This window comes from Callorhinus ursinus, unplaced genomic scaffold (assembly GCF_003265705.2).
Source record: "Callorhinus ursinus isolate GAN/ISIS: 27379988/994484 unplaced genomic scaffold, GSC_fseal_2.0 scaffold4, whole genome shotgun sequence".
Taxonomy (NCBI): Eukaryota; Metazoa; Chordata; class Mammalia; order Carnivora; family Otariidae; genus Callorhinus; species Callorhinus ursinus.
In genome coordinates, this window is record NW_027397066.1 from 62,455,017 (window position 1) to 62,481,402 (window position 26,386).

The 26,386-nt window shown below is 35.5% G+C and overlaps 1 protein-coding gene across 1 annotated transcript in view; it reads left to right on the forward strand.

Moving 5' to 3' along the window:
• MRPL1 (mitochondrial ribosomal protein L1) overlaps positions 1-6,401 on the forward strand; it is a 93,767-nt gene extending 87,366 nt beyond the window's left edge. Inside the window, exon 10 of the mRNA XM_025887641.2 lies at positions 5,103-6,401. Coding sequence (XP_025743426.1) covers positions 5,103-5,221 — 119 coding nt within the window. The 3' untranslated portion in view covers positions 5,222-6,401. The remainder of the gene's footprint in view (positions 1-5,102) is intronic.
• The last annotated feature ends 19,985 nt before the right edge of the window (positions 6,402-26,386 follow it).

The window sequence follows — 26,386 nt, forward strand, 5'->3', positions numbered from 1 at the left end:
GCATCCTTGTCTTGTTCCTGATCTTAGAGGAAAAGCTTCCAGCTTTTCATCATTTAGTATGATATTAATTGTGGGTTTGTATATGACCTTTATTATGTTAAGGTGTGTATATTCTCTCTTTAACTGCTTTGTTGTAAATGGATGTGACTTTTGTCAGATGCTTTTTCTGCATCTATTGAGGTGATCATATGATTTTTATTTTTCATTTTGTTAATCTGTATCACACTGATTGATGTACACATGTTGAACCATCCTTTCATCCCTGGAATAAATCCCACTTAGTCATGGTGTATGATTCTTTTAATGTATATTTGAATTTGGTTTGCTAATATTTTGTTGAGGATTTTTGCATATGTGTTCATCAGGGTTATTGACGTGTAATTTTCTTCTTTTTTTTGTGGTGGTGTTGTCTAATTTTGGTATCAAGGTAATGATACTGGCCTCATAAAATGAGTTTGGAAGAATTCTGTCCTCTTCAGTTTTTTTGGGAGAGTTTAAGAAGGCTAGGTACTAAATCTTCCTTGAATGTCTGTTAGAATTCACCAGTCAAGCCATCTGGTCTTGGATTTTTGTTTGTTGGGAAGTTTTTGATTATTGATTCATTCAGTCTGTTTGCTGTTATCAGTCTGTTCAGATTTTTTGTTCTTCCTGATTCAGTCTTGAAAGTTTGTTTGTTTCTAGGTATTTGATGATTTTTGCTAGCTTGTCCAGTTTGTTGGCATATAATTGTTCATAGTAGTCTCTTGTGATTCTTTGTATTTCTGTGGTATCAGTTATAATTCTCTTTCATTTCTGATTTTATTTATTTGAGCCACCCTTTTTTTTCTTAGTGAGTCTAATTAATGGTTAGTCAATTTTGTTTATCTTTTCAATGAACCAGCTCTTATTTTCATCCATCTTTTCTATTGCCCTTTTAGGTCTATTTCATTTCTTTCTTTTTTTTCCATTTATTTCCACTCAGATCTTTATTATTTCTTTCCTTCTGCTAACTTTGTTTCATTTGTTCTTCGTTTTGTAGTTCCTTTAGGTTTTAAAGTTAAATTGTTTGAGATTTTTCTTGTGTTTTTGAGGTAGACCTGTGTTGCTATGAAATTCTCTCTTACAACTGCTTCTGATGCATCTCATAGATTTTTGTATGTTGTATTTCTGTTTTCTTATGTCTCTAGGTATTTTTAAGTTTTTCCTTTTATTTCTTTGATGACCCATTGTTGTAGCATGTTACTGTGGTTTTTCCAGTCTTCTCCTTGTAATTGATTTCTAGTTTCATACCATTGTGGTCAGAAAAGATTCTTGATATGATTTCAGTCTTAAATTTACTGAGAGTTGGTTTTTTTATTTTTATTTTTTATTATGTTATGTTAGTCACCGTACATTACATCATTAGTTTTTGATGTAGTGTTCCATGATTCATTGTTTGTGTAAAACACCCAGTGCTCCATGCAATACGTGCCCTCCTTCATACCCATCACTGGGCTAACATATCCCCCCACCCCCCCTCCCCTCTAGAACCCTCAGTTTGTTTCTCAGAGTCCATAGTCTCTGGTCTCTCCCAGGACCCCAGGATCATGACCTGAGCCGAAGGCAGATGCTTAACGGATTGAGCCACCCAGGCACCCCTCAGTCCCTACTTCTGAACTGAGTCTCTTGTGGGCAGGGTAAAGATGAGTATAGATGAGTCTTGTTTTTGTTTGTTTTTTTTAAAGATTTTACTTATTTGTCAGAGAGAGAGAGAGAGAGAGAGAGAGAGAGTGTGCAAGCAGGGGGAGCGGCGGGCAGAGAGAAGCAGGCTCCCCGCTGAGCAAGGAGTCTAATGCGGAACTCGATTCCAGAACCCTGAGATCATGACCTGAGCCGAAGGCAAATGCTTAACCAGCTGAGCCACCCAGGCGTCCCTTGTTTTTGTTTTTAAATCCATTCAGCCACTCTGTCTTTTGATTGAGGATTTAGTCCATTTACATTTAAAGTAATTATTGATAGGTGTGTAGTTATTGCCATTTTGTTAATTGTTTTCTGAGTGTTTTGCTGTTCCTCTTCGTTTCTTCTCTTTCTCTCTTCTGGTTTGATAATTTCCTTTAGCGTTATGTTTAGGTTCCTTTCTCATTTTCTTTTTATATTTGTGATAAGTTTTTCTCTTTGTGGTTACCATGAGGTTCACATATACCATTCTATGTATATAGCAGTCTGTTTTCAATTGGTAGCAACTTAATTGAAATTTATTCCAGAACTCTACATTTTAATTGCACCCTCTGTATTTTATGGTTTTTATGTCACATTTTACACTTTTTTCATTTTATGTATCCCTTAACTAATTATTATAGTTTTAGTTTTGCCACTTTTGTCTTTTGACTTTCATGCTAGCTTTATAAGTGAATAAATGTACTACCTTTACAACATATTTTCCAGTGAGATTTTTACTTCAGTATGTTTTCCTGTCATTATTAGTACTGTTTCCTTTCAGCTTAAAGAAGTTCCTTTGACATTTCTTGTAAGGTTGGTTTAGTGATCATGAACCCCCTTAGGTTTTACTTATCTGGAAAACTCTATCTCTCCTTCTATTTTGAATGATAACATTCTTTGTAGAGTATTCTTGGTTGTAAGTTTTTTTCCTTTAAACACCTTGAATATGTCCCGTCAGTCACTTTTGGCCTTCACAGTTTCTTCTGAAAAATTTGCTATTAGCTTTATGGGGTTTCCTTTGTATGTGTTAAGTTGTTTTTTTCCTACTGCTTTTAGGATTCTCTCTCTCTCTCTCTCTTTTTTTTTAAAGATTTTATTTATTTATTTTACAGAAAGAGACACAGTGATAGAGGGAACACAAACAGGGGGAGTGGGAGAGGGAGAAGCAGGCTTCCCGCTGAGCAGGGACCCCAATGCGGGGCTTGATCCCAGGACCCTGGGATCATGACCTGAGCCAAAGGCAGATGCTTAACGACTGAGCCACCCAGACGCCCTAAGATTTTCTCTTTAACTTTTGACATTTTAACTATAACATGTCTTGGTGTAAATCTCTTTGGTTTCATCTTATTTGGAACTTTCTGACCTTCTTGGATCTGGATGTCGATTTCCTTCCTCAAGTTAGGGTTTTCAGTTATTATTTCTTTGTATAAGTTTTCTGCCCCTTTCTTTTCCTTCCAGGACCCCTATAATGAGAATGTTATTCTGCTTGATGTTGTCCTATGTGTTCCTTAAACTATTTTCACTATTTAAAATTCATTTTTCTTTTTGTTTCCCTGTCTGGGTGAGTCCATTGCTGTGTCTTCCAGGTTATTGATCTGTTCTTCATCCAGTCTGCTGTTGCCCCCTCCCGTGTAGTTGTCAGTTCAGTAATTTTATTCTTCAGCTCTATTCTTCAGTGATTTTTGTTTGGTACTTTCTTCTTTTTTTTTTTTTTTTTTGTTTGGTACGTTCATATATTTTTCTCTCTTTTTGTTGAAGTTCTCCTTGTGTTCGTTCATTCTTCTCCTGAGTAAGCATCTTTATGACAATTAGTACTTTGATCTATTTATCAGGTAGATTATGTATCTCCATTTCATTAAGGTCTTTTTCTCAGGTTTTGCTTTGTTCTTTCATTTGGAACATATTCCTCTATCTCCTAATTTGGCCTGATTCTGTGTGTTTCTATGTATTGAAATAGCTCCCTCTCCCAGTCTTGAGGGAGTGGCCCTGTGTACAAGATTTTCTGTGGGGTTTAGAAGTAGGAGGGAGCCACACGCTCAAGGGGAATCCCCTGTGTGGGCTTCACACACCTGCCAGCTGTGTGTGGGGTTTGGTGGGATGGGTGTGGGGTGCTTGTCTGTCTGTGGCACAGTAGGAATGAGGTAGCAGGGGTGGGGTCTCACCTGGCTGGCTGTGCAACAGGTTGCGTTTTTGGGTGGGGCTGCTCACCTGGCTGGTTGTGGTTTGGCTGCAGCACAGCAAGGTAGTCGTGCATGGGGCTCTTGCCCACCAGCTGTGCTTTGGCTGTGGCATGGGGGTGCAGAGCATGCCCAGTGGCATTAGCAGGTTAGAGTGGGATTGCCAACATGGCTGTTGCCAGCACTGGCATTAGCAAGGTTGAATGAAATTGCAAAAATGGCATCCACCTGCACTTTCATCCCCAGAGAGAGTCTCAGCAGGTTCCTACTTTCCAGCAGTTTCTTTAAGATTAATAAGGGGGTTTCCTTCACATACGGTCTAGAGGCTTTTCAAACTGCTTCTTTTGCACCAGGTTGTGGAGTGAGTGAGTTTGTGTGTGAGCCCTTTAAGAAATTCTCTGTTCTTTCCAGTTCTGTGGTTCTCCTGGATGCACTCTGTTGATTTTCAAAGCCATATATTTTGGGAGCTCATCTCTCTGGTACAGGACACAGTGGTTGGGGTGCCTGGTGTGGGAGACAAAACCCTTGGTCCTTAGGGAAAAGTTCTGTATTTTTGAAATCCTTCCTGATTGTCAGTCACTTTGCCTGGGATGGGGTTTTTGCAGAGAGTGTTGTGTCTGACTTTCCTGCCTGTCTCAGTGCAGCCCTTTTATCCTTTCTTATGGATGTGTTGCTCATCTAGTCTTCAGGACTTTTTGGAGGATTTTATTCCATATGTAGTTGTAGATTTGCTGTGTCTGTGGGAGGTGAGTTAAGGATCTTCTTATGCTGCCGTCTTGAACTATCCATCTTTTTTTTTTTTGCCATTTTAAATGATGTCCCTCAATTGTTCTTATGATTTTTAATTTTTAGGGACGTTTACTGAATGGTAACACAGAAATAGCATCAGTGCTGTTTCAAATAAATATTTAGAATATTGCCATCAAATGTAAATACCATCACCTGCTCCCTTCACTTTCAGCTTTGCAGTAAAATAAATTCTAGGTAGTCATCTTCTGGAAGAAGGAAATGAATTATTACAGAATATGTAGTTTCAAGGATAAATCTCTAATATGGTAGAGTACAGTTAGTTTGTCTTCTACTCTAGACATGAGAGGATATTCCTTATAATTCAAAATATTAGTTCAGTAATATCAGTACTTTTCAAGGGGAAAATATAACATGAGTTTTATAAGGTTTGTCATCTGTTTCTATTTGCTCATACGTTTATGGAATAAAATAAAAGTTGATTCTTGTCTTTGTTTCCAGGACCTTTTGTGGTACGAGCTTTCCTTCGTACTTCAACAAGTGAAGGTTTGTTACTAAAGATCAAGCCATTGTTGCCTAAAGAAGTAGAAACCGAAGAGGGTAACAAAGAAGATGCCTAACAATGTTATATTTTGAAATTATTTTCAGTGGATTAAGAAGCAACAAAGAAAATTATAAAACTGTATATAATTTCTACATTTGGTGTCTTGTTATTTCTCAATCATCATACTTGACAGTGAATTTTAACACTTGGAAAATCTTACAACAACACTTTTTTTTTTTTAAGATTTATTTATTTGAGAGAGAGAGCACGAGCAGGGTGAGGGTCAGAGGGAGAAGCAGGTTCCCTGCTGAGCAAGGAGCCTGATGCGGGACCCCATGCTGGGACTCCAGGATCATGACCTGAGCCAAAGGCAGACACTTAACTAATTGAGCCACCAGGCACTCCACAACAACACTTTTGAAAATAAGAAAATAAAGTTTTCTGTGTCTGAACCTATATTTTAAATCCTATTAAATTGTCTTCCTTAAAATTCAGATTCTGCATGCTGGTAATTATAGCAGCAATTTCTAGCTTAATAACTTTCCCTTGAGAGCGATATCATCTGAGGGAAAAGTAATATTCTCAATTTTCATAAGACAGAATGGCAGAGTCATGAGCCATATCACAAATATGACTATTTTCTAAAGAAAAAGTGTGGCAAGTGTTCATTCTAAAAATTGTAAATGTCCTTTGTGACAGCATGAATATAGAAAATGACTAAGACATTAAAACATGTGGGTGGGAAATCTTTTTCCCTTTTAGGAATTAATTTACAATATTTGTGTTTTTTGGTAATAACAATACTATATAACTTAATGGTGCTTTGCAATATACAAACTGTATCGTGTTTTCATATACTTAACCTCATTTGAGCTTGAATTCCTTTGCTTAATAGCAAGTAATAGGTTTGGTTAGTGTTTGTTGAATGAACATCCGATGATGTAAATAGAAAAACTTCATTTAATGGAGAAGAATCAGGCTAAGAAGTTGAAAGTCTTTCATCAAGTGTCAGTTTGCAAACTGTTGCTGTTCTTTAAGTATGTACTGGTAGGTGACAAAATGGAAAGCATAAGGATGATTTTGGCTTGCAGTTACCCACTGTCCTTTCTTTGGAATGATTTCCTTTACTCAGAGACTACATTTTTTTTTTTCTTTTAGTAGATGTTCAAAAGCTGCTTCTTTCATGAAATAAGAGCGTTGATAAATTTGTTGGTGGGTTTTAGTAACACCCACTTTGTACAAAGAGTATTTTGGCAGCTCCCAAACTGTTTTTGAAATACAAGTGGTTGGAGAAGTCCAAATGACTGAGCAACCACTGTACCTCATTAAGCTTTTTCCCAAAGGAAAATTAAAATTTGAGGGCTGTTTATCAAAAACAAAGATTTTATTTATTTATTTGAGAGAGAGAGTGATAGCACATGCAGGCAGGGGGAGAAGCAAACTCCCCACTGAGCAGGGAGCCTGATGCGGGACTCAATCCCAGGACCCTGAGATCATGACCTGAGGGGAAGGCAGGTGCTTAACCGACTTAGCCACCCAGGCGTCCCACCAAAAACAACTTTAACTACAAAACAGTAATAGCAGTTACCTTCTGTTGAGTGCCTACTACTATCTTATGCTTTACATGCATCCTCATTTCATCCTCATAGCAGTTCATTGAGGGAGGGTTGGTACTCCCACTTACAGGTAAAGGAAATTGAAACCTGTGTGAGCTCCCCTAAAGTAAGACTCCAACCTAGATCTGATTTTAAAGTCTGTTCTCTTAACCATTGGGGTATTTGATCTCCTTTTTATATATTCTAAGATAAACTGTTTAGCTGAACAGTTTAAAACTGTAAAAACATTGGATATTCAGTGTCTTCATATCTCTAGTTACAGGGTTATGGCAGAGCTAATATAAGGGTTAGGAGTGATAGGAGAAAAGAGTAGTGTAGGATGGGGAGAGAAAAAGATACTTGTTTTTCCCTGTTACTGTCTTTTGAAAGCTTACTGGTTAATCATTATTTGAAGATCCTAATTTAGAGTAGAAGTTCTATTATTACATTTGTAGATCTTCTGATTAGTAGATTAAGTGTACTCTTATGATGGAAAGTTTTAGAAACACTAATAAATGTGCAAAATAAATCTATTCATAATCCTACTACTCAGATAACCAGCATTAATATTTTGGTGCTCTTCATTGTCTTTTTCAATCGACAGAGAGAGAGAACATACACACACATGATGCTATAAAGTAAGCATTTTCCCATATTATTTAAAGTCTCATATGGAAAGCATCATTTTAATGGTTGAGCAATATTCCATCCTGTTAATGCTGTAATTTATGGAATCATTTCTTAATTGTTGGGCTTGTTTAACTTGCTTTCAGATTCCCCTCCTCTATTCTTTACAGTGCTTTGGAGAAAATCGTTGAGTCTAATTTATTTTCCTCTCTATTCCTAGCAATGACATTCCTGGGTTAAAAGGTATGATATGGCTAGAAGTCTTTTTTTTTTTTTTAAGATTTTATTTATTTATTTGGCAGAGAGATACAGAGAGAGAACAAGTAGCCAGAGTGGCAGGCAGAGGGAGAGGGAGAAGCAGGCTCCCCGCCGAGCAGGGAGCCCGATGCGGGGCTCAATCCCAGGACCCTGGGATTATGACCTGAGCTGAAGGCAGCCACTTAACCAACTGAGCCACCCAGTCGCCCCTAGAAGTCTTAATTATGTCTTAGAAAGGTGCCTTTGTGATCAGAACAAACCAGAACAAGGAAATATGGCTGGAAGACTTGTCTGGGCAAGAACATTCCAGGGTTTTATTAACTGGCCTGTGGATAAATTATTCCCTACCCTTCCATTAAGCATTTTTCCTATTGGCTAACTAGAACTAATGTTGAATGTTTATAATGGTTTATTTCTGGAAAATAGAACTGTACTAGATTACCCTTAATGTAAATATTTCTCTTTTGTATTATATTTTCTTCTTAGAGAACAGAAAATTAAATCTTATATTTAAAGAGATTAAAAACTTAAAAATTTTATGTTAAGTACCAGTGATATTCAAACTTTAGCCTGCATCCAAATCCCCTGGTAGGCTCACAATCACAAATTTCTGGGCTCTGCTTAGCAGTCTTAGGTGGCCCTTGAAAATTTACAGTTCTAACAAATTCCCAGGTGATGATATTGCTGTTCCATGGACAACACTTTGAGAACCTTTGTTATTTACTAATGGCTCTTTTAATCCTGGCTAGATTAAAAAAAAAACAAACAAAAAACTCTGGCTGTGGTACCAGCAACAATTTATTTAAAAATTCCAGGGGCACCTGGCTGGCTCAGTAGAGCATTCAACTCTTAATTTCAAGGTCATGAGTTCAAGCCCCATGTTGGGCAAGGAGCCTACTTAAAAAAAAAAAAAAAATTCCACAGGTAATTCTAATGCAACAGGATTGAGAATCACTGGTATATGCAGTTAGCTAGGTTATAAAGAAAAGTAAAATTTTCAATTAAAAGTTACAAGCGATTTAAAAGATAATAAAAAGATAATGCACCAAATTTAAGAGCCAGGGCTAATTTATAGGTTTCTGGTCTATCTCTATGTGTAAATAATTTAAATTCTGGGTTCTCTGTGAGAAAACAGTTCAAAATCTGGAATCTTCTGTAAGATAAGGACATCATAAAATGATCACCACTATACTTTCTGACAAAATTTTGATATACTTTTTGCAGGTGGCATTTCATGTTGTTAGAAGTAATGTGATATTATTAATATTACGAATATAAACATACATGTGAACATAAATTTAATGGTTTTTTTTTTTTTAAGATTTTCCTTATTTATTTGACACAGAGAGAGATAGCACAAGCAGGGGAGCGGCAGGCAGAGGGAGAGGGAGAAGCAGGCTCTTCGCTGAGCAAGGAGCCTGATGAGGGGCTCGATCCCAGGATCCTGGGATCGTGACCTGAGCCGAAGGCAGCCGCTTAACCGACTGAGCCACACAGGTGCCCCATATTTAATGGTATTATTAGGATTATCTTGTGAAGGACCAGATGCTTGGCGGGAGATGGGTGCTCTGACTCCAAAGTGAGTTTTTCTGTAGCTAGCAGTTAATCACAGTGTCCAGTAGGTGGCGATCATAACCTATCATACAACTTTTAAAGAGCCTTGTGCTTCTTGGTGAACACTTGTTTTTTCATTTGATTAGAAAGATAAAAAAGCAAAATTATTATATAGACCACTTGGAGCTTTGTTTATAATGGGTCTTTTCTATTTGTTCATTTTATTCTGTTTTGGATATACCATGGACTTTGCTTTAGTTGTCATTGTAAATAGAGCATTTAGAATTCTTTTATTCCTGTTTTAACTTTTATCATAGAATTTTTCAAAAATACAGTAAATTTTAAAAAATAATGAATACCTATTTACTTGTCACCCAGCTTCAGCAATTACCAACATTATGCAATTGTACTAGTTACATCTATCCCTTTCACCAGCCCCCAGTTTGTCCTTAGGCCTGCTAGGGTAATTAAAAGCAAATCCCATATATCCAAAGTCAGATGTTCTATCCATTAGGCTACATGGCTCTCTGAAAAATCCCATGTCATATCTCTTAACGTATAGCATTTTAAGAATAATCAAGCTATAATTACAAGAAGATTTTAGGTCTCAGAACCCATTGCTTTTGTGGCCATTGAGAGCATTTAGTTTTTATTATATTTTTCATGTAATGCTGGGCAGATATCTATATGTTTTTCATGTAATGGCAAATATCTATTTCTGTTGCTCTGAGAACTTAGTACATAGTAACATAATTAGCTATAAAAGGTTGTATATAAATATCAATACTTGAAAAAATATGGAAGAAGTTGGTTTCTTCACTTAAATATTTTTTACTCAAAGTATAAAATAAGAAATGTGACTATTATAAGGAATAGGTTGAAAAAATATTTTCATCTGAGTGTATCCAAAGGAATAAGTTTTACTATATTGTTTTATTAAAAAAAATAGAAGCATATTAAATAAATTTGGCAAAGTGGAGAAAGAAAGAACACAGTGAAAAATTTAAAGAAAACAATGGCCCATAATTACTTAAATAACCACTTAACATTTTGCTGTACTTCCTTTGTTTCCTTTTCTCTATGTGGAGGTCTCCTTTTTCCCTGAAATAGCATAGCTGTGGCCATGTTGGGTTCAGAGTAGAAGGGACACTTCTTGGTTCTGGTGGTTTCCCACATCACCAGCTCTTCAGTCACTTCCTTTTGAAAAAAGGCAACCCAAAACAATCTCTAAGTATTTGCTGAATGAAAGGTCTAACACCTTCTGTGTCTCATCAAATGTTACATAAATTTTATATTATTGTTTCCTAAGTTGCTAATTGCTTTAATGAAAATTAATTTATACATTTTTTAATAGAAAAAAACAGTGTTTCCCAAAGGGCAACAAGTATATACCATTTAGTGGCACAAGAAATGAATTTTAATGTAAGTGAACCACATTTTAAATTAATAGATAAGTATATCTTCAGTGTATCATAGAAAAATGTAACTAACATATAAAGACCATGATTTCATGGGTATCATGACATGGGATGACATTACAATAGGTGATTATTTGTAAAGTCCATTTAAAACATTAAGTAAATTATACAAACATAAACTGCTTTCCAAAGTAGCTATCCTATTTTACATTCCCTCCAGCAGGGTATGAAGGTTCTAGTTTCTCCACATCCTTGTCAACATTTGGAATTGTCTGTCTTTTTTATTATAGCCATTTCTAGTGAGTGTGTGGTGGTCATATTTTAATTGAGAAAATGAGTTTTTCTGCTGAGAAAGTATTTAGCTGATAGTAGTTTTTAAATACATACCATTGCAAGATGGAGCTTGGATACTATGAAGCTCCATAAGTAGAGCTAGAACTAGTGTAGATTTTATAAAGAAGCAAATTCTGGCACAAAGTTAAGCAAAATTTCAATGCTGTCGACTCTTAAAAAGTAGTGGTGATCTTCTTATTGAGTGTATTGACATCCAGCTGTATCAGTTAGCATTCTTCAATTACTGTCAATGGAAATTGACTGACTGACTTAACCGGAGAAGGAATATATCATAAGGATTTGGGATGATTCACAGGATCTAAGGAAAAGTCACACAGCTGGTATTGGGAAAGGATAGGAAGCAGCTCATGGAATCTAAGTAGCAGGAAACAATGGACAGTTTCCTCTAGAGCTACAAAATCAGCTCTGTTTTCTGACCTTATGTCATTCCACTCAAGATTTAAGTTCTCAAGGCAGAGAGTCTGCTTGGCCTAGTTTAGTTTACACACCCACTCCTTGGTCAGGAGAAGACAGAATTGATCATCTCACCTAAAGTGCATGCAGTAGGGTAAACGAAATTCCCCAGAAGAACATTGCAGTGCTTTTACCAAAAGAAGCAGCTACTGCATGCTGGGCAGGAAGACCAATAGATGCCCACTACATTAGGTCACTACAGCTTGGATGGATATTTAGGAAGAATTTGGAGCACTGATCGGAGGGTTAACAAATCTCTAAGGCCCATTCATTCCTATCATTTCTGTGAAATCAATAACTTATTTCTATGAGCTCAATATTTGTTACTCAAAGTATTTTTACACACATAGCAAATATTCTTTGAATGCAGAAAAAAAAATGTTGCCCATTTATTTTTGGAGGGGAGAAATGTCAATTTCATTTTGTTAAACATAAACACATGAACAGATTGCCATGGTAAAAAGATTCAGTCAGACCAAAACTTCTGTGAATCCCCCACCCAACCTCTCTGGTGGCTCCATGTGAATCTTCTATACTTAACACAAATTCTGTTCCCACATCTAGACAGTCAACTGCCTGTTGGCATATGGATAAAAATTGATCAGATTCTATATTTAATGTTTTACAATTAACTTTTTACTCAACAATATCTGGAGCATTATTCCATGACTACTATATTTTTAAAAAGTTTTTATGTTGCTCCACCGTATAAATATACCCTGATATATATATATATTACCAGGTGTATGTTACTAGTTTCTATTGATAGATATTTAGGTTTTTTTTCCAGTATATTTTGATGAACATAATTGCTATGTGTGTCTTTATAAGTAGGAGCAGATACTTCTCTAAGGTAGAGTGCTAAAATAATATAGTGATTAAGAGCACAGACCCTGGAGTCAAACTATAAGGATTCAAGCTCCAACTCTGCTATATACCTGTACATTGTTGTTATTGCCCAGTAATTTAAAGGCAAGTTTTATTGACTTAAAACCTAAATTCAGAAATCTGAACACTTTGATAAATTTTCCCAAAGTGAGTATGTACCTAGCACATAGATCAAGAAATAGATGATACCAACACCCCAGAAGCCCCCTCATTCCTTCCTTGGAAACTACTATTCAAGATGACCAGTATCATGACTTCTAAGACCACATATTTGTTTTATCAATTTTTAAACTTCATGTAAATGGAATAATAATTATCATGAGTATTTTTGGGGGAGGTCTGGGTTCATTCAACAGTATGTTTATGAAATTCATCATATTGTGTGTAGTTTTAATTTTACTCACATGCTAATTGCTGTAGAATATTCCATTGTGTGAATGTATCACAGTTTTTCCATTCTACTGGTGATGAATGTGTGGATTGTTTACAGTTTGGGGTATTACAAATAATGCTTATATGAACATTCTTGCACATTCTAGTGAAGTTTTAGAGTTACAAATAATGCTTCTTGTTAATAATCTTGTCCATTTTTTTGGTGAACAAATATATGCATTTCTGTTGGATATATACCTAAGAAGTGCATTTCCTGGATCATAAGTTAGGTATATGCTCTTTTATAGTTGATAATGCTCAAGAGTTTTTCAAAGTAGTTGTGACAATATATACTCCCAATAACATGTAAGAGTTATACCTGCTCCATATCCTTGCCAATAATTGGTTTATCTTTTTCATTTTAACCATTTTGCTGAATAGACATTATCTAGTAATATTTGAAGAATTTTTAAATTGCATTAGTAGAGGAAACAGAATTTAGGATATCACTCTCCACAGATTAAAGTTGTAATACGGTGATCTAGAGTTTTCTGGGATTTATAAAATAATTTTTTCTTAAAAGGTGTTAGAAATCAATCGTTTTCTGATTCCAACAAGTTACTGGCTTCCCTGGAAGGGATTAATTTTGTTCGGATTATCCTATGTAATGAAGGGTTCTCTGTCAGACTCTAGAACCTGGGTTTGAACATTCCCCCTCTTTAAATCTGAATCCCAATATTCAATAAAATTAGGCCTCTAAAGTTTTAAAAGTATTGTTTCTGGTACATTATGCAATTTCAAATACTACTACTCAACCTAGAATTAGGACTGCAAATTCATGGCTTACATTCTCTCATCCCCCATCTCTGATCAGGCAAATTGCAACAGATGGTGCGAATCACAGAATTCATTCCCACTGACCTCTACATGGTTTCAGATTTTTTTTTTTTCTCAATCCAGTGCTCTACATAGCTCTACATAGAAGTGTGGTGGAACATTAAGACACTTTTTTCATCCTGTACCTCAAGGTACAAGGTAATTTGCTGAGTCTTAAAATTTTCTAAAGTGTTGCTGTGTTTGTCAGCCCTGTATTAGGCTAAAAGAAATGAGACTCATTTTTAGAAAGCTGCAATTTAAATCTATTACTTAACCACAGTGACTGAGGAGCAGGCTTACTTTTACTTTAGTATTGTTTCATTTTTAAATTTTCTTTTACCTTTCAACATTAATCAAAAAAAATTTTTTTCCATTTGGACTAGCAAAAATTCTGAGAGGGTTGCTACAGCTTCATAGGTCAAATTAAGTTTTGCCTGGAGTCACTTTCCAGACCAGGTACAGGAGGGGGGAAACCAAAGAAAAGATAGCAGTTTCTGTATAAAAGACACTGAAATCAGATTTTTTTTAAAGATTTTATTTATTTATTTGAGAGAGAGAGAATGAGAGAGAGCACGAGAGGGAAGAGGGTCAGAGGGAGAAGCAGACTCCCCGCTGAGCAGGGAGCCCGATGTGGGACTCGATCCCGGGACTCCAGGATCATGACCTGAGCCGAAGGCAGTTGCTTAACCAACTGAGCCACCCAGGTGCCCCGACACTGAAATCAGATTATGGGAGGTCTGTGGCAGCTTCAGTTTGTGGGGCACAGCAACCAGAGATATAGGTGCTTGGTAGAGAAGCTCTAGGAATCTGCAGGGATGTCAAAAGGGCTTTTGCTGTTTGCTAAAGAGCACCTGCATAGAATGAAATGCCGTAAGGTCAGGCAAAAAGCTGTTACTGGGGAACTATAAATTGGACAATTCCCAGAGCTTACACATGGGGGAGATACATATGAGTTTTCGCCACCAGAGTGGCAAGACCTCATTGAAAATCTTGGGCGTTCTAGATACCCCAGGGTCATGCCTTAGAATGGGCTAAAAGGACTGTAAGTTAAGGCTGCTCTAGACCAATACTAGCAAAGTTTAAAAACGATCAAGCTGATTAGCAAGTAACTGCCTGCCAAATTCAATGAATAAAACAAAATCTAAGATCTTAAGAACATGGGACTGGGGTGCCTGCATGGCTCAGTTGTTAAGCGTCTGCCTTCAGCTCAGGTCATGATCACAGGGTCCTGGGATTGAGCCCCACATTGGGTTCCCTGCTCGGCAGGGAAGCCTCCTTCTCCCTCTCCCACTCGCCCTGCTTGTGTTCCCTCTCTCGCTGTGTCTCTCTCTGTCAAATAAATAAAATCTTAAAAAAAAAAAGGACATAGGATTTATGATGTCCCGGTACTCAATAAAAATTATGACATGCAAGTAAGCAGGAAAATGCAAAGAAGAAAATCAATAGAAACTGACTCGAAATGACAGAGATTAACGTAGTAGCAGATAACACTGAACTTTAAAGTAACTAGTAGACATATGTTCAAGTATGTAATGGAAAACATGAACATAATGAGAGAAGTGGAAGATATTTAAAAGAAGTAAAGGGAACTTTAGAGCTACAAAATTCAGTATCTGAATGGGAAATTCACCTATGGATTATCAGCTGATTAGGCACCGCAGAAGAAAAAAATAGTGAACCTGAAGATACTGCAATAGGTACTATTCAAATTGAGCTATAGGAAAAAAAAGTAGTAATAAAAAGAACACATTCTCAGTGACCTGAGAAATATTCCAAGTGATCTAATGTATGTGTAATTGGAATTCCTGAAAAGAGCAGGGGAGAGGAGCAAGAAAAAAAGAGTTGAAGGAACAATGGATTAATTTTTTTCAAACAAGGCGGAAACTGATTCCTACATCTAAGAAACTCAACAAATTCCATGCAGGATAATAGAAAGGAAAACTATTATAAGGCATATCATATTCAAATTCTTGAGAAGCACTAATAAAGTGAACCTCTGAAAAGCAGAGAAAAAAAAGAAACATTAAATATAGGAGTACCAAGATAAGAATTACTACTACTGATTTCTTGTCAGAAATAATCAAGCCAAAACAAGGAATGCAATGATAACTTTAATATGCTTTTTAAAAAAGTTAATCTAGGATTCTATGTCAAGTGAAAATAACCTTTAAAAATGAGAGCAACATAAAGACATTTTTGGGCAGACAAAAGCAAAGAGTTTATTTCCAGCAAATCCAAATTACAAGAGATGTTAAAAGAAGTTCTTCTAGAGGAAGAAAAATGATACCAGATACAAAGTGAGTTTCATACAAATGAATGAAGAATGCCAGAAATGGTAAATACGTGGGAAAATATGAAAGTTTTTTTTTCATTTTTTAAAAAGATTTTATTTATTTGAGAGAGAGAGAGAGCATGAGCGGGGTGAGGAGCAGGGGGAGAAGCAGAATCCCCTCTGAGCAGGGAGCCCGATGCAGAGCTTGATCCTGGTACTCCGGGATCATGACCTGAGCTGAAGGCAGACGTTTAATTGACTGAGCCACCCAGGTGCCCCTGATTTTTTTTCATTTTTATCATTAAAAATATTATCTTTCAAAGCAAATGTAGTAACAGTGTATGGTGTGGTTTATGACAGTTTGAAGTAAAATATATGAAAGTAGTAGCATAAAGATTGGCGGGTTCTATATACATGTCTTACTTCAGCTGGGTACAATTTTCCCGTGTTCATCTGGTGTTTTTTAGTGCATGAAATCATACATAAAATCCAAATGTAAGTTATATTAAATTTTTTTGTACTGTGTTAGAACAAATTTGCATTGTCAAAAATAAGCATTATAGTAGAACTGACTGTACAGTTCACTGAGTTTGACAAAAGTTTATACCCATGTGACCATGATGAAAATCAAGATGCAGAACATTTCCATCACCTCAAAGAGTTTACTTAGTGCACTTTGTACTAATTCCTGCCTTAGCCTCAAGCAACAGTAGATTTGCATTCTCTCACTAGTTTTGCTTGCTCTAGACTTTCATATAAATGGATCATATGATGTGATGCATATATTTTATGCTTGGTTTCTTTTGCTTAGAATAATGTTTTGAAATTCATTCGTGTTGCTGTGAATATCAAATACATTGTCCTTTTTTTATTGCCAAAATATATTCTCTCATATAGATATGCCAAGTGTATGTATCCATTCAACAGATGGGTATTTGTGTTGTTTCCAGTTTGGGGCTATTATGAATAAGACTTCTGTGAATATTCATGTACAAGCTTTTTTTTTTTTGTGGACATTTGCTTTCATTTCCCTTGGATAAATAATGGAACTGCTAGGTCATATGGTAACTGACAACTTTCTCAAGAAACAACCATATAGGTCTACAAAGTGGTCATACCATTTTATACTCCCCCCAGCAACGTCTAAAAGTTGAAATTACTTCATATCTTCAGTTGGGTTTTTCATCTGTTTAATTTTAGCTATTCTAGTGGGTGTGTAGTGGTATCATTGTGATTTTAATTTGCATTTCTCTGGTGACTAATGATGTTGAGCTTCTTTTCATGTGCTAATTAGATGTTCTCATATCTTCTTTTGTAATTAGAACAAGGTGTCTGTTCAAATGTTTTGCTCTTAAAAATTATGTTGTCTTATTATTCGGTACTTTATATAACCTGGTTTCAAGTCTCTTGTAATATATGTATTGCAAATATTTTCTTCCGGTTGTGGACTGACTTCATTTTCTTAGTTATGTCTTTCAGAGAGTGGAATTTTATTAATATTTCTTGTATGGTTAATGCTTTCTGTGTCCTAAGATATCTTTTCCCTTCTCAAGTTTGCAAAAATTTTCTTATATATTTTGCTGTGTTACATTTCTCCTATAAGGTTTATAAGTTTTTTGTTTTTTGTTTTTTAAGATTTCATTTATTTATTTGACAAAGAGAGACACAGCGAGAGAGGGAACACAAGCAGGGGGAGCGGGAGAGGGAGAAGCAGGCTCTCCACAGGGCAGGGAGCCCGACGTGGAACTCGATCTCAGGACCCTGGGACCATGATCTGAGCCGAAGGCAGATGCTTAATGACTGAGCCACCCAGGCGCCCAGGTTTATAAGTTTTAACATTCATTTTTAGGTTTTGGGTTTGTTTCATTTTTTTTTAAGATTTTATTTATTTATTTGACAAGAGACACAGCCAGAGAAGGAACACAAGCAGGGGGTGTGGGAGAGGGAGAAGCAGGCTTCCCACGGAGCAGGGAGCCTGATGTGGGGCTCTATCCCAGGACCCTGGGATCACGATCTGATGATCTGAGCCTAAGGCAGATGGCTCAACGACTGAGCCACCCAGATGCCCCAGGTTTCTGGTTTATTTCAAATAGATTTTTTTGCCTGGTATAATGACTGAAGTGGATTTTTTCCATGTAGATCTAATTTTTCTAGCACCATTTGTTGAAAAGACCATCTCTTCTCCCATCTTTGACAACTTGGTCAAAATTAATTAATCATATATGTATAGGTTTATTTTTGAACACTCCATTTTGTTCCACAGACCTATTTATCTGTCTGTATACTAATACTGCACTGTCTTGATAACTATAATTTATAAGTCTTAAAATCAGATGATATAAGCACTCCAACTTTTTTTTGTTTGTTTGTTCTGGCTGTTTTAGGCCATTCATATTCCTATATATAAATTTTAGAATCAGCTCATAGTTGCTACAGAATGGGCTGTTGTATTTTGATTGAGATTTCATTGAATCTGCATTTTAATTTAGAGAGAACTGGTACGTTAACAATATTGTCTTCTAATCCATGATCAGTGTCTCTCCGTTTATTTAAATTTTCTTTAATGGCTCTCAGCAAGAAAAAGGTTGAGGAAGTTCTTTTCTATTGCTAGTTTGATGAGAATTTTTTGTTATTGTTGTTCATGATGTGTTAAATTTTATCAAGTGCTTTTTCCACACATATAGAGAACCATATGGATTTTCTTTTTTAGTTAACATGGTGAATTACATCGGTTGTTTTCAAATGTTAGACCAACTTTCTGCTTCTGAGATAAATCCCACTTTGTCATGCTGCATTATCTTTTTTATATGTTGCAATTTAGATTTGGTAAGATTTTATTAGAAACTTTTCCAGCAAGGTTCAGGAAAGATTTTGGTCTTTAATTTTTTATTTTTTGGTAATAGCTTTACTTTTAGCATCAGGGTAGTGCTGGGTTCAAGATGAATTGGGAAGTACTCCCATTTTCTGAAACTTTCAGTAAGATAACTATTATGTCTTCCTCAAATAGTGAATAAATGTTAACCAGTGAATCCATCTGGAACTAGGGTATTTTTTGTGGGAACATTTTAAATGACTAATTTCATTTATTCAAATGATATAGGGCTATTCAGGGTTTTTTAAAAAATATTTTCTTCTATCAGTTTTGGTTTTGTCTATTTCTTCTAAATTATCAAATTTGTTGCAATAAATGTCTTTAAAGTATATCTTTACTACCCTTTTAATATTGATAGTATCTATGGTGATGCCCCTCTTTTCTATACTGGTAATTTGTGTCTTCTTTTTTTCTTGATTCTTCTAAGCTAGAAGTTTATTATTTTATTGATCTTTTTAAGAAAGCAGATTTAGATTAATTGATTTTTCTCTGTTGTTTATGCAGTTCATATTTAATTGAAAATTTTATAGCAGCTTTATTAAGATATAAGTGACATACCATACAATCCACCCATTTAAAGTGTACAGTTTTTTTTAGTATATTCAGAGTTGTGCAATCATTACCATCATCAATTTGAAAAAAAATTTATAACCCCCAAAGACAATTTCCTATCCATTCATTCTTCATTTTCCTGACATACATACCCCAGCCCTAGGTAACCACTGAACATTCTATCTTTAAAAAATTTGCCTATTCTGGACATTTGATACAAATGGAATCATATAATATATGGTCTTTTGTGACTGGCTTTTTGACTTAGCATAATGTTTTTAAGGTTTATCTATGCTATAGCATGTATCAATACTTCATTTATTTTTATTGTTGATTAATATTCCATTGTATGGCTACATCACAGTTTGTTTACCCATTCATCAGTTAATGGACATTTGAATTATTTCCATTGTTTGGCTATTATGAATAATAGTACTATAAACATCTGTATACAGGTTTTTATATGGACATTTTTTAAAAATTCAATTTAATTAACATATAATGTATTAGTTTCAGAGGTAGAGTTTAGTGAGTCATCAGTTGCATACAACACCCAGTCTCATCACATCAAGTACTCTCCCTAATGCCCATTATCCAGTGTCTGCATGTTCCCACTTACCTCCCCTTGAGCAACCCTCAGTTTGTTTCCTATAGTTAAGAGTCTCTTATGTTTGGACATATGTTTTAATTTCTCCTAAATATTAACCTAGTGGACCAAATGGTTACTCTATGTTTTGTCTTGGAAGGATATACCAGACTGTTTTCCAAAATGGCTGCATCATATTATAATACTCCTGGCGGTGTGTGAGGATTCCAATTTCTCCACATCCTCACCAACACTTGTTATTATCTGGGTTTTTAAAAAATATAGCCATTTTAGTGGGTATGAATTGGTATCTCATTGTGGTTTTGATTTGCATTTCTTGGATAAAGATGTGCTTATTGGACATTTGTTTCTTCTTTGGAGACATGTATATTCAAAATTTTTGCTCATTTTTTAACTGGGTTATTTGTTTTCTTTATTGATTTGTGGGAGGTCTTTATGTGTTCTGGATACAAGTTTCTTATCAGATAAATGTTTTGCAAAATTTCTCTCCCATTCTTTGAGTTGGCTTTTCAATTTCTTGATGGTGTCCTTTGAAGCACAAAAGTTTTTACTTTTGATGATGTCTGATTTCCTTGCTTTTTGTTGTTGGTGTTGTGTTTTTGGTATCTTATTTAAGAACATCCTCCCCCCTTTTCCCAAGGTCATGAAAATTAACACCTGTGTTTTCTTCTAACTGCATTAATAGTTGTAACTCTTACATTTAGGTCTTTGATCCATTTTTAGTTAAATATTTATAGGGTGTGAGGTAGGGGGTTCAACTTCATTCCTTTTGTGTATGGATATTTGGTTGTTCCACCACCATGTATTGCAAAGACTACTCTTTTCCCCTGGTAATGGTCTTGGTACCCTTGTTACAAATCAAGTGACTATAAATGTGAGGGTTTATTTCTGGACTTATTTTGGGTCTTTTAAGTTTCCATTACAAGTTATAGAATTAGTTTGTCAGTTTTTGCAAAAAGCCAGCCAGAGTTTGTGTGTGTATATGTGTGTGACATGTGGAACATTTTTAACTTTTATTTTATTTTATTTTTAAACTTTTTTTTTTTTTTTTGAGAGAGAAGGAGAGAGCACACAAATGGGGGGAGGGAGGGACAGAGGGAGAGAATCTTAAGTAGGCTCCACTCAGTGTGGAGCCTGATGTGGGGCTTGATCTCAAGACCCTGATCATGACCTGAGCTGAAATCAAGTCAGACATTTAACCAACTGAGCCACCCAGGCACCCTTGACACATGGGACTTAAAAATTGAGATATGGGGCACCTGGGTGGCTCAGTCATTAAGCATCTGCCTTCGGCTTGGTTCGTGATCCCAGGGTCCTGGGATCGAGCCCTGCATCGGGCTCCCTGCTCTGCGGGAGGCCTGCTTCTCCCTCTCCCACTCCCCCTGCTTGTGTTCCCTCTCTCGTGCTGCCTCTCTCTGTCAAATAAATAAATAAAATCTTTAAAAAAATAAAATAAAATAAAAAAATAAAAATTGAGATATAATTGACATACAACATTATATTAGTTTTGGGTGTACAGTATAATGATTTGATATATGTATACATTGTGAAATGATTACCACAATAAGTATAGATAACATCCATCACCACACGTAATTCATTTTTTTTCTTGTAATGGGAACTTCTAAGATCTCTCTTAGCAACTTTCAAATGTATAATATAATAATGTTAACTGTAGTCACCATGCTGTATATTACATCCCCAGAACTTACTCATCTTATAACTGGAAGTTTGTACTTTTGACCATCTCACCCATTTCAGCCTCCCCACCTCTGGTAACCATTAATCTGTTCTTATTATGCATTTCTGTATGGTCGGTAGTAATGTCTACTCTGTCATTCCCGCTTTTGGTGATTTGAGTCTTCTCTTTGCTTGGATAATCTAGTTTAAATTTAGTTTGTCAATTTCATTATTTTTTTCAAAGAACCAAGTCTTGGTTTTATTAGTTGTCTTTACTGTTTATTTTCTTTCTTTTTTTTAAGATTTTATTTATTTGACAGAGAGAGACACAGTGAGAGAGGGGAACACAAGCAGGGGGAGAGGGAGAAGGAGAAGCAGGCTTCTGGCAGAGCAGGGAGCCAGATGCAGCGCTTGATCCCAGGACCCTGGGATCATGACCTGAGCCGAAGGCAGACACTTAACGACTGAGCCACCCAGGCGCCCGTGTTTTTTTATTTTCTAGTGATTTATTACCACTTTATTATAATGTCCTTCTTTCTGCTTGTTTTAGATTTAATTTACTCCTTATTTTCTAGTGTCTTAAGGTAGAAGGTTAGGTTATTGATTTGATATCTTTTTTCTTTTTTAATGAAGGGACTTAAACCTATAAATTTTTCCTTAAGTGCTGCTCAAGCTGCATCCCATAAGTTTTGGTTTGTTGTATTTTTATTTTCATTCATCTCAGAGTATTTCCCAATTGCCCTTGTGGTTTCTTCTTTGACTCATTGGTTATTTAATATGTTCTATGTGCATTTGAGAAGAATGTATATTCTGCTATTGTTGGGTAGAGTGTTCCATAAATGTCCATTATTTCTAGCTGGTTTAAAGTTGTTCAAGTGTGCTACCTTTTTATTAGGTAATATCTTTTTCTTCTTCTCCTCTTCCCCCTTGCCCTCCTTCCTCTCCTTTTCCTGTTGTCAAAGAGTCTTTGACTTTTGCTTTCCTAACCCCATTTTCCCCCTGGGCCCTTTGTTTTTTATTGTGGGAATTTGCATAACACTGTGATTTTTAGGAATATTTATGCTGAGTTATAGAAGAAATGGCTGCTTAAGATGGATGCATTTTATTTTATATAAATTATTCCTCAAAGTTGATTTAAATAGAAATTAATAATTCTGGGGCAATATTATTTAAGGTGGTAAATTATAATTTCTTAGAGTAACAAACTATTTTATTTAACAGAAAGCTTCTGAAAACTTACCCCTTATAAGAGATTTTTTAAAAATCTATCACAACTTTTCTAAGGAGTAGTTAAATCCATTTTTCTACCTCCACTAGTCTTGTCATATAAATCCATTTTTTCCCATAAAGGCTTAATTATTCTTTTCTCTTAAATTGTTTAGTAAAATGATTCTGCCTTTAGTATTATTTTTTTAAGGTTTCAAAAATTTACTGATAATTGACAATATCTGACCTTAGCATTTTAACTGTCAACTAAGAGCATATTTACCAACAGTTGCTCTTTAATCCTAAATACAATGTACCCTTTCTTTATGTTCATTTCAAAATAAAGGGTTGATTTCAACTCTTGCTCCTCTCTTAATATTGCCTATAAGGTAGAAAGCAATTTTGCATTGATTAAAAGCCTAAATTAACCATTCAAAGCAGGTGGACTTATCAAGTCATTTCAATGGATTCATTGATAATTCAAAGGAATAATAAATCAGAGCCTTCATTACATGTAGTGAGTTTGGGAGAAAACAATGAGAAAGTTAATCATATAACAAATATGTGTTCCCATGGGAAAATAATATTTGAGTATAACTATGATAGCCCTCAATATTTTAAAAGAATAAAATTCAAAACAACGGAATCCTTTGAGTTCCTACTAAAAGTAAGTCATGGTGTAAGTTTGTTCTTAGGATAGTATATAATTTTGAAGGCATGTTTTAAGACTTATAGCCAAGTTTTAATATTGAGGTCAGCAAATATCATTGAGCATCTAGTTGTGAGAACTAAAATGGCAGGAGTGAGTGAATAATGCTGTCATTGTTTTTCCAAATTTTTATTTTAATAGATCTGTCTTGGATGGTTAATTCTAGATGATACTAAGTTTCTCCTGATTTGGTGATAGCTAGAAATAGTGATATGAATAAAAATGAATGAACATTCTCTTAAAATACACATCTTGTCAAAAAATGAACTGCTTTTGTGGTAAACTTTAGCTTAAACTTTTAGTCTAGATGTAAATTAGGAAACCCTCTCATTTTCTCATCAGATGCTGTTCTTACTTTATAGCTCTTATTAAGTTTATTTGTATGTTCATCTGTTTAATGCCTATGTCCCATGTCTGGCTCTCATGTATATATTTTTTACCACTGTATATCCTGTACCTAGCGCCTTGCCTGGCGTATATTTGCACTCTAAAAAAATTGTTGAATGACCAGATAAATAAAATGCCTAGACCTCAAAAATTAGCCTTAACTCCGTTCTGACTTAGGAAATAGCTTGAGCAATTACTTACCCTCTTTCTGCCTTTTTTGCCTTCCACAGTTTAGTGAATAATAATGGTATCCTACATATACTACATTACATCTCTGTAATAGTCAAAACATTCTTATAGCATTCACTAAGTGTTTACTATGTGCCAGGTACACTATTGAACCAAAAAAAAAAAAAAAAAAGAAAAAACTATGCATTCATGGAGCTTACATTTCTAGTAAAATCTGTTGTTTTGTTTTGGTCCTCACAACAAACATATGTATTATGGCTTAATGTGTTTAGTATGTACAGTGGGTAGGACTGATATTAATTTACTAATGCAGACATGAGACTTGGTAAAGTTTTTACTCAAGATCAATCAGCTAGTGAATCCAAGCACTAGATAATGTCCAATGTTTTTCTTCCTCCCTAACTCCTCATCTATTGTGTAGGAATTTTTTGAGGAAAAGTAAGATCAATTTATTCAACATCTGTAAAATATACTGCATAAACACAAAGAGATGGTGTGATTCAGGTTTTTTAAAATTGGGCTATAATTGACATACAACATTATATTAGTTCCAGATGTACAATACGATGATTCAATATTTATATACATTGTGAAGTGATCACCACAGTAAGTCTAGTTAACATCCAATCATAATTCAGTTTAAAAAATTTTTTTTTATTTTAAAGATTTTATTATTTATTTGACAGAGAGAGAGAGAGAGAGAGCACAAGCAGGGGGAGTGGCAGACAGAGGGAGAGGGAGAAGCAGGCTCCCCCAGGAACAGGGAGCCCGATGCAGGACTGGATCCCAGGACCCTGGGATCATGACCTGAGCCGAAGGCAGTCGCTTAACCAACTGAGCCACCCAGGTGCCCCCATAATTGAGTTTTTAAGGTGGTTTTAAAAACTATAGCATTTTAAGATATCTTAAATCCAAAGAAAATTTAAAATTTAAGCTTGAATTCCTTTGTTTAGATATGGCCTGTTATTTATGTAAAACCTGACTCTTATACCTAGACCATCGACTAGTTGGAGCTTCTTATTGTTAAATGTTCTAATGCTGTATATTAGCATGGGAATCTAGACAGTGCCCATAGCAGATGACATATTAGTTGCTAAGCAAAGGAAATTATTATGCCTTCTGCTGCCTCTTATCAGGTGTGTTATTACCCAACGCATTTTCTGAGCCCACACACCAAATGCACCATAAATAATATGAATTATAGTAGCTGGTATATTTTTTGACTAAATAAGCAGTTTATGAGAAAAAAAAACAGCTTTTTCCTCTTGTCAATTTCAGTGGATGCCTTGGAAATTTTTTTTTGTCCTTTTAATTTTGTTTTCAGGAGATAATCTTTTATTAGATCATCAGATATTCCATATTCAAACTTAAACAAGAATTTTTCTTTGTTATGAGTTTACAAGTTCTTTAACATTGAGAATAAACTATAGAGAATCTGGTATTTTATTTTGAGTACTTCAAATTCTAGAAAGCATTAAAATGCCCCCCAAATTTGCTGAGGCTTACATAGAGGAACCTAGATTGGAAAATATATCTATTTGACAGAAATTCCAAAGTAATTTTTTTTGTAAATCTGCCCTAAAGGTCATACCTTTCATATACTTTAATTGGACCTTTATCCTACTAAAGGGTTAGAGTACCATAGAAAAACACTTCTCAAAGTGTATTTCTTGAGTGTATTTCTTAAAGATATTAACAAGTGTTATTGGAGAGAAGGAAGGTTTCTGTAATCAAATATGATGAAAGTGCTAAAGATGTGTGTTTACTACCTGACTTCTCAGAATCATTAATACATTAATATGTTAGTGTGTATTATATAATCCCTGGTAGGTGGCATTTTTCACATTTTACCATAGAATTTTTTTCTTTTTTCTTTTTTAAAGATTTTTATTTATTTGAGAGAGAGAGAGAACATGAGTATACAAGTGGGGTGGTAGAGAGAGAGGGGCAGAGGAAGAGGGAGAAGCGGACGCCCCACTGGACATGGAGTTCGATATGGGGCTTGATTACAGGTCCCTGAGATTATGACCTGAGCTGAAGAAAGATGCTTAACCAACTGAGCCACCCAGGCACCCCCCAGAATTTTTTTTCATAGGAGTGTCTTGTGAGACTAAAGTTATTCGAAACACAGTTGATCTCGGAGTATATATGAGTTTTTGCATATAGCCTATGAAGTCTATATTTGCTAGAGGTTACTCCTCTGTCCTCCTCTCTCTGGGCACTCTCAGTTGTACCCATGGCCTTCAAGGTCGCTTGTAGTCTGATATTGCCCATATATGTAAATCTTATCAGCTCTGTTTCCTGAGCTCCACATCCATATGTACATCTGCCTACCTAACTTTTCCAACTGGGTACTAAGGCCTTCAAATTCA